Raw genomic sequence first — 14563 nt, forward strand, 5'->3', positions numbered from 1 at the left:
GATCAATGACCTCGTATAAATGGAAATATGCATATTTCGAAACACACAACTAACAGAAATAATTCTATTGGGGCCATGGCAACCAGCAACTTGCCTAATCAAACGTGTTTACTATCTATTTCCAATACTTTCTATGTACTATACTGTATTTATTTATAATATCAAATTGTTCTTGTAAATAAAACAAACATTTAATATGCTTTAAAGTTCTAATAACTTGAAAAATGGTTAAAATTACAACCAGGATGGGTGTAAACATCATATATTTCCCGTTATAACACGACCCAAAAGACAGACAAAATTTTAATGTTTGTCATATCTATTGTATAAGACAACTGGTGAATAGGAAAACCATCACTCGATAGACTAGCATTTGTTGTATGATTGAAAATCCAGAATTATCAAAATAAAGGCGATTTTATATCATGCATTTCCTAATCACGCCAAAAACCACAATAGAAAACGGCAACCAATGTTTTGTTGACGTTTATCTCTGATCACAATGAAGAAACAGGCCCATTTACACATCTGTAAACATTATGTTATTACAAATATTTTACTTATCGTATCCATATAAATTCCTAAATTCGTAGCAAAGCTGGAAAACTTTTTTTTCCTTATGCGTTTAATCCACAATAGCAAACTGCCGCTAATGCCAGAATGATAATTTACGATAATTCTACACTGTTACGAAAGATAATTGTCCTTTCCATATCCAAAATACTTTTCCTAACTTCAGTTATAAGTCAACTTATACCAATCTCAATTATGGAACCATATGCAAAAATGGTAAAAGAAGAAAGCACTAGGCCTATTTTTAAAGTCATCGAAAAATGAGGTTACCGCTATTACGTTCGATGGAGAGAGAGAGAGAGAGAGAGAGAGAGAGAGAGAGAGAGATGGTTTCAAATGTACTAAATAATAAATATGATAGGTTATAAGACATTGGTGCTTATGTAATATCAACTGTATAGATGGTTTGAATAAGTTAAGAAATGGTGTAAACAATTCTTTGTTAATGTATTCGTACCGCGCATATTCTTGAGAGCGGAAGCTAGACATCAGCTGATGTGATCACAGCCAAAAGTAAAACAAACAGAAGTCAACAATACTCGATTTTTAAAACACACCCGAAATTTAAAAACATAAGTACATGTTTTATTATAGCCCAATTGACTATCTAAAGAGTAAAAGTTTTCTGGAATAGAATGGTGTTTCCTAAAAAATAGTAGTTTGCTGACGAAATCAGATACCGTATTTTAAGCTACGATTGAAATGGATGTATACACGGTGTAATTTTTTTCGTTTTGTATTTAATTGACACTTTAAGAAAACCAATTTTGGTTTCTTCATCTATTTGTAAGTATTGTATAACATGAGAGAGAGAGAGAGAGAGAGAGAGAGAGAGAGAGAGAGAGATCAGCTGTTGTAATGGAATGCCGTGTTTTTGTTTCGTGTACCTTCTGAAGCGAGGAATTGATGCCACAACTAACAATATTCATGTTAATTTCATTCTTAAACTCAAGTTGCCATATGTGAACTAACGTTTTATTTCTTACAGAGAGAGAGAGAGAGAGAGAGAGAGAGATCCTCATTCTCTCTCATTCTCTCTCTCTCTCTCTCTCTCTCTCTCTCTCTCTCTCTCTCTAGAGATTTTTGTTTTACCGTCTACTCTACAAAACCAATCTTTGCAAATCAAATGTATACTGTTTAAAATATGACAAAATATTGCCGACTCGTTACCGAAGATTAGGCTATTCACTGCCGATAAACGAACCCAGTCTACTCGTGAAAACCTTGAACGCCCGGAGGGAAAAATAAGGCTTTTATATATACTGTACTAAACAAAAATAATGCTTTGATATACCATCATTAACACTAAAATTACAATTATCATAAGGTTGGAGAAAGATAAAGATTGCCGAGAACGTAACCACAATTCTGTTTACATTTTTGTCAGCTGGACTCGCATAGTTAACAGTTGATTTCATTGTTGTGAAATTTTACCCTTAAATAGGCTACTCATTATGAAATTATGTTAATAAGATGTAATGTTAATATTGTTTTGTAACATTTATTATAAATCACTTTAGGGCTACCAATATACTTAGAAAGACAATAGATTTGATACATTTTGTAGTGCTTGACTCGCAGACTTTGAAGAGCTTCGCAGATACAGAAAATTTATTTTTTAAAAATAGCGATCGCAGAAAAGGGGAATCGTATAATTCGAACACGTATAATTCGGGACCCTACTGTATACATATATATATACATATAATATATTTACATATACATATATATATATATATATATATATATATATATATATGCATATAATATATTTACATATACATATATATATATATATATATGTGTGTGTGTGTGTGTGTGTGTACCTATCTATCTATATCTATATATATATATATATATATATAATGTATAGATATATAGATAGAAAGAAAGAAGAAAGAATGTTTGAACAACCAAGAATGGGCACCAAGAGTATATGATTACATCTTGATGGCTGAAGTCAAATTGGTATCTCGGTATGCTGGCAAGAGAGTGGGGTTTCCCTGCCACCCACCAGTAACTACCAACGCTCCTCTTTAAAATTCTAGCAGTTGAATTCCAGCCAAGCTGAAATCATACTCCTATAAAAAGATGTGGGTTTGTATTCAAGTAAGAACAAACTTTTATTTACCATCATAAATACACATATATCAGTGCTATAGAATTTACAAAACACTGAAATACCTCACACCTGGATTCTAAAGTTCTTCCAGATACATTCAAATCTTACCTACATGCTGAAGGAACTTTGCCTAAGAAGACAGCATATGTAATTGGAACTTTAGGTTTTCTTGGACGTTGAGGCCTGTCACCACCTGCTTCAAGATCTTCATCATCTAGGTCTGCTGACCCTAAACGATCAGGTTGTGTAGTAGTCTCTACCGTCCTTTTTACAATACGGTTCTTCTTACTGACATTAATGGTGACCTGTGAAAATGCAGACCGAAATGATAAAAATTCTATTTAGATTATGTGAAAATTAAAGCAAATTTAATTTTGCAATTACAAACATTTCCCAACTTCCCACTTTAAACTGGAATATGGTAAAATGACAAATTCGGAGATAATTTGTATTTTTCCTAACCATACAAACCTTTGCTATTTACATTGGGTATTACTTTCGGCGTAGCTGAAATGACGAGCCATTAGACTTTAACGACGGTTTCCTACCCTGCACTAGTTAGCAGGGGTAGGGGGAGGGGTAGCTTTCTACCCCTCCCTCCCTCATACACCGGTGAAATGTCTCACTTCACTTAGAGGTAGGACTTGACTTGGGGGACAGGGCTGGCGGGCAAATATGTGTAAATAGCTAAGGTTTGTATGGTTAGGAAAAATACAAATTATCTCCGAATTTGTCATTTGTTCCGTAACCGAAATACAAACCACGCTATTTACATAGGGTGACTTACCCCTTAGGAAGGGTGGAAAGTCCCCAGCCATACTGGCTTTGGCTTACCCGGGGACTCAGAATCCGAGTGAGTCGCACTCGAGAAAAGGAGTCCCTGCACCTCACAAGTTCCTTGGTCCGCAAGGAAACGTGTGGCCTACATAAGCTTGAGTGTGAAGGAAGAAAGTGTGACCCGTCCTAGGCAGTTGACCTGGAGTTCTAGAAGGAACTCTGGGTTAGGACGTTCCCAATACCACCTTGTCAGGGTATGGGGGACGCGACAGTATTGACTCAATACTCGGAACACAAGGAAGCATGGTTTACCTGCAGAGGTTTGAGGTCAGCTATGCAGAGACCAGGATGCTGCTTCCCCAGTAGAGGGGATGATGAAGAAAGAAGTAAGGTCCAGACATACTCCTTTTGTTCATGCAGACTAAAACCTGATAACAATGCCCTCAACATTCTGCTACCTGTCCAAAAAGGAGCCTGAGGTTAGACCAGCTGTTGTGTAGCCACCATAGAGCGATAGAAACGTATCGATACTCCTGTGTGTCACGTCCTGCAGGAAGCGGGCTGCGAAGGTCATTAGACGCTTCCAGACTCCAGCTTGTAGCACCTGCGTCACAGAGTAGTTCTACTCGAAGGCGAGGGACGTTGCGATGTATCCGACATCGTGCTGTAGGGCGTTGTGACGGGGGAGGGTCTGGGTTCAGGTCGAGATGAATGTCCTTGAGTCCGAGCTGAAGAGGTATACAGTGAGCCCTCGCTACTTCGGGGTTCGACTTTCGCGGATTCACCATTTCGCGGATTTTTTTCATAACGCATGTATATACACATATCGCGGATTTTCCAGAAATTTCGAAAATACCGCGATATATAAAGACCCCAAATACGTACAGTACTGTATTTCGTTAATTCCATTAATACTGCAATTAGTAATATCTGCTCTTACTGATGGTTCATTGCATTACATATGACATATAATTCAGTACAGAAAGAAATAAAACACGAAAAGAGAATGTGATCATACGATAATTCAGTATACAGTACGTAGTAAAATTAAATTGAACATGAAACGCAAATCAGATGCAGTCATACCGTATTTGAATGGTGTAAGGCTGCTGATGGCTACTACTACAAATGTAATGGATGTGCATCTCTTCCATGAATCTTTTGTATGTACAGTATACGTACGTAGTACTGCATCCAATAATATTCTTTGTTGCAAAAATCACATCTCGAATAAGCGTAAATATCCTACAACAAAACAAGCGTAAAATAGCGTACGTAAAGCTGTATATGTAGTACCTTGTATTTGAATTGGTAACTACTACGTAGCATGTAAGACAGACTGTGATTGGTTCAAGTGCTGATAGATGACGAATCAGAACCCAAGTTTTGAAATCTAGCCTGTGATTGGTGTTTTGACTGCTTTTCCAACCCACAGCATCTTTTTGCGGCCACTTCGTTCGCCGCTCTCTCGCCGGGTAGATGCTGCTACGTTATTGTGAACTTTAATCTGTGCTGGGCGGGACTGTTTTAAGTTGAACTTTTTGTTGAACTTTCTGTTTAACCCCTACTGTACAATGGCTCCCAAGCATTCTGCTTCTGCTAAGGCTGGTAGTGAGCCTAAACGCCACCGAAAGATGATGACAATTGCTGAGAAGGTGACGCTTCTCGATATGTTAAAAGAAGGCAGAAGTTACGCGGCCGCAGCCCGCCATTTTGGAGTGAATGAATCCACCGTTCGCTACATCAAGAAGGACGAGGCGAACATTAGAAAGACGGCTGCCATCACCTTTAGCAGATCAGCGAAGCGAGTCGTTACCACGCGTAATAAAACGATCGTACGTATGGAAGGTGCTTTAGCAGTGTGGATTGCCGACTGCCGGAAGAAGAACATAGCCTTGGATACGAACACCATCCGAACCAAGGCTTTGGGCTTGTATAAGAATTTTGCGGCAAAGGAACCTCAAGATGAAGATGGCGACCATGCTGAAGAAGATGATGATGTAGATGAACCTCAACCAGGGACATCCACTGATTCCCAGCCTCAGAAACAACGTTTTTCCGCCAGCAAAGGATGGTTCGCGAAGTTTCAGAAACGCTTCGGCCTGAAAAGCGTTTCCCTGCATGGCGAGGCTGCTTCCGCTGACACTGCCGCTGCTGAAACTTACGCGAACGAGACGTTCAAGAACATTATCGCTGAAGGTGGATACAAGCCGGAACAAGTGTTTAATATGGATGAGACCGGCTTGTTTTGGAAGAGAATGCCGTCGCGAACTTTCCTGTTCAAAGAAGAAGCCAAAGCCTCTGGCTTTAAAGCATTCAAAGATCGCGTTACCCTCGTGATGTGTGGCAATGCTGCTGGATTTTTGCTAAAGCCGGGGCTTATTTACAAGTCGAAAAATCCTCGCGCTTTGAAAAATAAAAATAAGAATCTCCTTCCCGTGTACTGGATGCATAATCAAAAAGCATGGATTACGAAGATGCTGACCTCCAACTGGTTCCACCAGTGTTTTATCCCGCAAGTCAGCAAATATCTCGTAGAGAAGGGCTTGCCATTTAAGATCCTTCTCCTTATGGATAACGCTGGTGGACACGCAACTGATCTGTCGCATGAGGGCATTCAGGTTGAGTTCCTGCCACCCAACACCACGTCATTAATTCAACCGATGGACCAGGGGGTTATCAGGGCGTTCAAGGCCCTCTACACGAAGAATACCTTGGCGGACCTCGTTGCGTGTGTGGATGCTACCCAAGAAGATGAAGATGAAAATTTCAATTTGAAGGCGTACTGGCGGAAGTACACAATAGCCACGTGCCTGCAGAACATCCAGAAGGCACTGCAAGAAATGAAACCTGCTACTGTTAATGCGAGCTGGAAGAAGTTGTGGCCCCAGATTGTTTACGATGACGTGGGATTTACACCGTCTGAGATTCAACACTCTGCAATACGCAAATCTGTGCAGTTGGCTGCGATAATTGGAGGTGACGGGTTTGGCGACATGACGACTGAAGACGGCGACGAGTTGTTGGACTGCCATTCCCAGCCGCTAACTGACGCAGACCTAGAAGACCTGACGAAATCGGCCAGTAAAGAAGACAGTGAAACGCAGGAAGAGACCCAAGAAAATGTCGAAGAAACGGGCTTAACATTAGAACGGCTTGCCAAGTTCTGCAACCATGTGAAGAGGTGAAAGAAATGTCGCAAGAGTGGGACGAGGATATGGTTCGGTCTATGCAATTCTGCAACAAGATCGATGACATCATGACTCCCTACAGGATGCTTTTCAAGCGAAAAAAGAAGCAGCGGCAGCAACTTCCGATCACAATGTTCTTCCAGCCTCGCAAAAAAGAGCCAGTTCCTCCTGCTACTACGCCTTCGGAAGAAATTGAAGAAGTGTCCCAGGAAGAAGTTGAAGAGGTGTCCCAGGAAAAGACACCTCCGTCTGAAGAGACGTAAAATACTATCATTGGCTGCACAGTAGAAGACATCAGCTACATCATCATCATTTCTACTGTGCAGCAAATTCATCGCCATCATCATTCAAGTTTTTCTTCAACTTCTTTCGTGGTGAGTACAGTAGCAATCTTTATTTTTTTTATATATGTTTTACTTTAATATTCTAACATTTTAATATTTGTGCCTGTTTTAGTTTAGTATGCATTAAGTTAAAGGGAAGGTTTTAAAAGTCTGAATATACATGTTATAACCTATCATATTTTTTTGTTTAAAATTTACATTTACGTACGTAAAACAACACACACACACACACACACACACACACACACTCTCTCTCTCTCTCTCTCTCTCTCTCTCTCTCTCTCTCTCTCTCTCTCTCTCTCTCTCTCTCTCTCTCTCTCTCAAATTGTTTTCCTGCTTTGCTAAGTATGTACTGTATGATTTTATATAGATACGGTAAATAATATTTGTAATAACATATTTTCTAAAAGCTTTTACTGAAATATCATTATTCATCACTTTCATCATGCGCGTTAAATGCCTTCGTTTGTTTATTACGATCGAAGATGGAGCGTACTTCATGACGCCGCCGTTTCAAGCCGAAGCGATGCAACGCTCGTGAAAGATGTTGTAGTGTGGTTGTTTGAGTAGCCTGTGCCGTGGGAGAAGCTCTCCCTGGAGTTCCGTCAGGGGAAGCAGAGGGTCCGGAAACCGTTCTGCGTATAGTCACAGTGGAGCTCTCAGGGCCATCGAAAGGTTGACAGACAACCTGGTCTTGTTGAGACCCATTCTCAACAGACAACAATGGTGGGAAGACGCAGGCATCGATGTTGTACCACCGCCACCGGAAAGCCAAAGAGTCTTGGAGTCTGAGACTGGGGGGAAGAACAGTGGAAGCTTGAAGTTCCAGGCTGTCGCGATCAGGTCCCCCAGGCCAGGACTTGCTGGTTACTATTGGCCAAAGACCCCCAGGTACTCTCTATCTGCGAGGCTCTGCTCAGATAGTCGGAGAGAACATTCCTCTGCCCGGAATGAGCGAGCCGATAGTGGTATTGAGAGGACCTCGGATCATCTCAGTATCTCTACTGCAAGATGCGAAGGTATGAAAATGCGTCCCTTGCTGGTTGGAATACGCCAGAACCATGAAGTCGTCGCGCACGGAGCGACTCGGCAGGAACTGTAGGATCTGTAGAGGGGCCAGACTACGGTCCCTAAGCCTGCCTGAATGATGGGGAGGTATCCTTCAGGTCCTGACCATAGGCCTGAACTGGAACATGCCCCCCCTCCCCCCCCCTTTTCTTTGACGAGTCCAAGAACAGCATCAAAATGTGGGGAAAGGACGAGAATATCCACTCCCATCAAGAGGTTCCATAGGTCAACCCCCACTGCAGATCTAAACGTTCCGCTGGTCCCATAGGGGCCAGAAAGTCCGGTTGATCGTTGCCTTGATACCACCGGAACTTGGGCCGCCTCACAGGGAACTTATCCCGAGGCGACCGTTCGGGACTTTAGACGGGTCAATGAGGAAAAGAGAACCAGGAAACGTTCCAAGGTAGGGGCTGAAAGCTCTGCTTGACTGAGAACAGGTACTGCGACTCTCCTCAGCCTTGCCACAGTCAACTGAAGGGAAGGCTCGGAGGCCACGGCATCTGATGCTCCCAGGCGGTCACCCATCCAAGTACTGACCAGACCCAACGTTGCTTAACTTCGCTGATCGGACGAGAAGCGGCTTTTCAACGTGGTATGGCCGTTGACTCAATATTATGGCTAGATACTCCAGATGTTGAGGCAGAAGTAGAGAAGGCTCCTAGCAAATTACCATGATCCCTCACTCTTGGTAAAGACCCGGAAGCTTGTCCCGGCGTTGAAGAAGGTCAAACCCGAGCCTACCGGAGTTGACCAGACCTCCAAAAGGCGAAGGAGGCGGAAGCCTGCTCCTGAGCGGTCATGAGGAAAGCAGGGAGAGTTCTCTAGGGAAAAACCTGCGATGCCGCGGCGGTATCGCCACACCGCATCTTAAGCAGGAACACCTGTAGTCTAGGCTGAATTCCAAGAGCTTCCTGGAAGATGGATGGAATGGAAACTGGAAGTACCCGTCCTTCCGATCCAGGGCCTAAGGAGTCCTGCAGCCTCGTTACCAGTCTGATCGACTCTGCTGTTCCACGCTGGACGAAGTTTGTTCGACAAACTTGATCAGAAATGAGAGGTCGACGACGAAACTCCCGTCTCAGATGCTTTCCTACGAGAAAGGATCGACTGAAGAAGCCGGGGGGTGAAGCCGTCGACGACCCTATGGAGGACCTTCTCCTAAGGCATGGATCCTTCTGCCCAAACGGGCAAAACTCTTGCCGACTCCATGGCATAGAGGTTCAGTGACACTGGATTCGCTGACAGAGACGGAGAGATGGTAAGAGCGAGGCGCGATATCCTTGGCTGATCACGAAGATCGTGCAGGAATCGGCATCGGGAAGCTGTTATCCGGATGAGTAACCTTAGGCATCATCCCCCCGTGAGACCTGCAAGGGGGGGTTGCCAATCCTAGAGTTTGTGAACCCCGCCACTCCCTCTAGGATTATGCCTCCCCGGGAGAGCCTCCCGTGCCACCTGTCCCTGACAGGAGGGGACTGCTATTGTACACCTTGTCTTAGCTGCCGTAGCCGGTCCGATAACTTAGACCGACAAGGCTGAAAGAAGAGGCGTTGGAGGCCTGCAGGATCTGGAAGAAATCGCCTTGGAGGAGTGAAAACGGAAGTCGACTTCCTCCGCACAACAGCTGTCCATGTCTCTGTCCTTGGGCTCAAACAAGCTCTTCCCAAGGATGGAAGAGTGACAGAACTTGTCGACATCCACGGATGAGGCACCCGAGGGAAAGCCCTCGGTCACTGCGTCTAGATGCTCCGACATCAAGTTTGCCCGCAAGTTCGGAACTTGGCGACGGAACGCAAAGGAGCTTGAGCCTGAGAGGAGGAAGGTACCTGTGATCTTCCTGGAGCTTCCTTGTACAAAACCTCTGGTCGCAACCGAGGAGGAAAAGGACCTGGTAAGCCCCTCCCACGGGATGGAGAGAGGAAGGGCTAAACCAGTAACCCCTTGCCCGACGGAGAAATCTCAATAGGAAAACTCCCTGGCCCGACCCTTCCAGGGAATGACGAGGAGGAAGGGCTAACCCAGGTTCTGGAAAGAAGAATGTTGCCCAGACCTCTCTGAAGATTCTTCCTGTTCTTGCACGTGCCATGCTCTGCGTTTACGGGGTGAAGACCGTGTTCTGAAAATATGCGCTCCAGAAGACTCGCCAGGCTGGCCGTGTTGCGAAACCCCGACGGGAATCGCGGTCGCAATCGCCCTGGCGCTCGCGCGATGGTAAATCAATGGTTCGCTTGTGGCCGAACGTGGAAGCGCCAGTGCGCGGTCACGCAGGAGCTCGGACGAAAGTGTGTGAGGGAGCGCAGGAGGAGGGCGAGCGTGGTTGGAAGGGCGAGAGCTGGCGGTCGGAATCCGATAGTTCACAGGCGAGCAATGACCCGTTGGCAAGCAATGGCAACTGCAGGAATCAAGCCGGCGCTCGCGCGATGGAACCCCGTCGGTTCGCGCGATGGAACCCCGTCGGTTCGCGCGATGGAACCCCGTCGGTTCGCGCGATGGAACCCCGTCGGTTCGCGCGATGGAACACCGTCGGTTCGCGCGATGGAACCCCGTCGGTTCGCGCGATGGAACACCGTCGGTTCGCGCGATGGAACACCGTCGGTTCGCGCGATGGAACACCGTCGGTTCGCGCGATGGAACACCGTCGGATCGCGCGATGGAACACCGTCGGTTCGCGTGATGGAACACCGTCGGTTCGCGCGATGGAACACCGTCGGTTCGCGCGATGGAACACCGTCGGTTCGCGCGATGGAACACCGTCGGTTCGCGCGATGGAACACCGTCGGTTCGCGCGATGGAACACCGTCGGTTCGCGCGATGGAACACCGTCGGTTCGCGCGATGGAACACCGTCGGTTCGCGCGATGGAACACCGTCGGTTCGCGCGATGGAACACCGTCGGCTCGCTCGATGGAACACCGTCGGTTCGCGCGCGGGCGAACATTGGAGCGCATGCGCGTAGGCGCGCTGGCAGGTGGGCGTGTGATCGCGCAGGCACGTGGGCGCACGGGCGAGCGCAGGCGGTCGGGAGACCGATGGCGCGTAGGCGGGCGATGGCGTGTTGACGAGCGATGGCGCATTGGCAAGCGACGGCGCATTGGCGAGCGGTGGTGCGTTAACAAAACGCTGACGCGTAAGAGACTAGGAATGATTAGCGCGCATCGCGCTAATCAGAGGGCGCGCAGGTGCATCAGGAAGGTGAGCGCCGATGCGAGCTGACAATCAGGCGATCCTGGACGGTCAGGGAAAACTGTTGGCGCCCACTGGTGCGTGGCAGAAAAAGGCGCGCAGATGTGTGCTGGCGATTGAAGGAAGCTGGCGCACAGAAGGACAGAAGGAGAGGTGAGCGCTGGCGAGCATGAGGAAGATCTACGGCAGACTCAGCTACCGGAGATCATGGTCCACAGCAGGCGAGTGCTAGATTGCTACTGATGGTGTCCAGGGGACCTGATACGCTTGGAAGATCGATGGCGATCGTTGACGCGCAGGAGATCGCTGACGAGCAGGCGAACGTTGACGCGTCTGTGATCGCTGGCGAGCTGGTGATCACTGGCGAGCAAAAGGGCGACGCGTGGAAACCTGTGCGTAGAAAAAGTCCTTGTCCAAGACCTGAACCGAAGTTCTAGGTTGCGTGGGCGAACGTAGGCGCGTATCAGGAACTGGAAGCGCAGGTGCGCTCTGACAGGCAGGAGATCTAGAGCGCTCAGGAGACCGAAGGTGCGCAAGGCGCACAACAGGAACAGCAGGATGTTCGGAGTCCTCAGGATAGCGCTGGCGAGCAGTGGGGCGACGATCATCAGGAGAGCGCTGACGAACAGGAGAGCGCTGGCGAAGAGGAGAGCGCCAGCGAAGAGGAGAGCGCTAGCGATCAGGAGAACGCTGACGAGCAGGAGAGCGCTTGTGCGCTAACACTGCAGAAGGGCGTGCAGGGGAACCCTGACACACAAGGGAAGACCCCCCGTGGGAGGCAACCCTTAGCCCCGAAGGGGCCGTTGCCCGTCGGATGACGAGGTCAGACTCCTGTCCAGCTGCACCAGGGGCGGAAGGTCAGGAAGGAGTTGGAGATCGATCCCCGGAGAGATCTAAGGAGGTAGGAGCTGCAGGCTGCATACGGAGAAGATTCAAAAAGGCGCCTCTTAGCACCCTTATAGGGAGACGGGAGGCCCTTACGACGTAGCTGACGGTGAGCCTTAGGGCGAAGGCAGCCAACAGCAACAACAGCAGAAGAGTTCTCCGAAGAGGAGTCTCTATGAGTGTACTCCCTCGCGAACGAAAGAGAAACACTTCGTAGAAGAGACGGGTCAGCCAGTGACCTAAAAAGAGCAATCCTCCGAAGAGGGGCTCCTGCAGTTGCCCAGCCCCTTGAGCGTAACTGCAGGTGCGACCGCTCAGTACCAAGAGCATAGTCGCACGAAATAAAGGCAAGACGAGAACCCCCCAAAGGGGAAAAACTCAAGCCTGGGCAGGAAAACTTCCCTCGGACGGAAAGTTACCCACCCAAGGAGGCGTGCCTCCTGAGTGTTCTAAAATGAACTGGAGAGCTGTCAATCGTCACGGGAGTACTTCCAGGAGAAGGAGACACGCCCCTGACGAAGATCTATAGGGGAGGCAGCAACAGCCGAATCCCCAGGCCTCAACAAGACAGCTCACTCCGTTGTCACATTACAGAAATGAACTAGATCGGTAACTGTGAAAAATAAAAACAAAAATCATTAGTTAACATTCATTCCCCCGGGAAGGCTCCGAAGAGGAATCCCAAGGGAAAAGAACACAAGAATTACACAACAGGCACGTGCCCTCACAACCACTTACACTCACGGAAGGAGAGCTGTAACCAACACAGAATTATAACAATTATAATTATGTATCTATGTAATTATGTAATTTAAAAATGAATGAACACTAAATAAAGAACGAAAACCCCGAAAGGAATCGTTCTACAAAAGCTGAAAAATCAACAAATACTATTAGATTCATAAACTAATTGAGACAAAACGTACGCCGTAGCAACCCCACCCACACGGGAAGGAAGCTACTCAGACGTAGTAAAGGTAACGTAGTAAAAGGGTGAACGACCTCAAAGAGAGAGAGAGAAAGACCGTAGTCAAACTCGATCGCGACCCATGAAATTACACCATGGTGGCCTAACTGCCGAGGGCAACACGGAGATATCGTACACTACACACACAAGCACGAATTCTGAAAAGGAAACTTACTGATTTCTATACTCAAATATATGCATAAACACAAAAAAATGTTTACATATATATTGAGTAAAAGAAAAGTAAGTGATTAAGTAAAGACAAAACAAATAATGGCTGCCAAGCGAGGACAAAGACAGGCACGTCTGTCCATTGTCCGAGCCAAAAGTGAAGTGAGACATTTCACCAGTGTGTGAGGGAGGGAGGGGTAGCAAGCTACCCCTCCCCCTACCCCTGCTAACTAGCGCGGGGTAGGAAACCCTCGTTAAAATCTAATGGCTCGTCATTTCAGCTACGCCGAAAGTAATACCCAATGTAAATAGCGTGGTTTGTATTTCGGTTACGGAACAAACAAAATTGAACGCTTTGAAAACTTATTAATATGATTATAAATACTGTACTGCAAACAAGAGTTTAAGTTGTCTAAATTTTCCACTTCTTCTCTTTCACTATTTTTTAACACATAAACAAGGTTACATATAAAGAATGGATGGGTTGCCCTAAAAGCTTTATACCTTGATTATGAACTGCAACTACTGTACTGCCTTTTAGAGCCCTCAATCTGTTGCAATCTGTTATAATAAGGCCCATTGCAAGGGCATTAGACTTTCACTGTTCACAATAGTAACTAAAATTCTATGGTTGAGAAGAAATGTTTTCCATACCCACCCTTCTTTATGTTTTACAAATTATCAAAATTCTAGCAAAAGTCATTCATAAGTCAATCTGGGAGGCTGATAGAGAAAAAAGGAGAATAAGAGTTAATTGTCCAGTTTTAGTCTGGATGTACTGAATTCACCTTGGCAGTATGGTAATAAAGTCCAGTCCTTGTTTTTCCTTACATCTTTCAAGTCCAAATGCACAGAAATACTAAGCCATTGAGTGGGATCTAAAAAATAATCTTACCTGAATGTTTTTTTGACCTTTTGTATCATCGCCTTCTGAAAAGGTTCTGGCCCTTCCTCGACCAGTTCCTCTTCCTCTGCCAGCTCCCCTTGCACCACGTCTTGCACCTCGTCCACTGCCTCGTCCTCGACCACTGGCCCTAAACTCCTCAGGCGAAGGTAGGTCTACCCCATCAGCCAGTGAAACATCTTTCCCAGCTCTATAAAATAAAAATTCATAGAAAAATGTACAAATTTCTGTTGGATATTTTTGTCTTTAGTTATTCTATTCACAGTAACACCTGATAAATCAAAATTGAGCAACTATTTATATTTCTGTTTTTGATGCTAAGTCAAAATTCATTTGAAATACAGTGTAAACTAAAAGCACGCCGTATCAAGTGTACAGA

At 45.9% G+C, this 14563-nt stretch overlaps 1 protein-coding gene and 1 pseudogene across 6 annotated transcripts in view; both read right to left on the reverse strand.

Annotated features, from left to right (window-relative positions):
- The window catches only part of lost (methenyltetrahydrofolate synthase domain-containing protein lost), a 362666-nt gene that overhangs the window by 83705 nt on the left and 264398 nt on the right, over positions 1-14563 (reverse strand). For all 6 annotated transcript variants that reach the window (XM_068363774.1, XM_068363769.1, XM_068363770.1 and 3 more), the window contains 2 exons: positions 14176-14374; positions 2804-3000 (listed from right to left, as the gene is read on the reverse strand). In XM_068363774.1, coding sequence (XP_068219875.1) covers positions 2804-3000; positions 14176-14374 — 396 coding nt within the window. The remainder of the gene's footprint in view (positions 1-2803; positions 3001-14175; positions 14375-14563) is intronic.
- On the reverse strand, positions 8564-8681 carry LOC137632080 (5S ribosomal RNA; annotated as a pseudogene).

This window comes from Palaemon carinicauda, chromosome 40, assembly GCF_036898095.1.
Source record: "Palaemon carinicauda isolate YSFRI2023 chromosome 40, ASM3689809v2, whole genome shotgun sequence".
NCBI classification, from domain to species: Eukaryota; Metazoa; Arthropoda; class Malacostraca; order Decapoda; family Palaemonidae; genus Palaemon; species Palaemon carinicauda.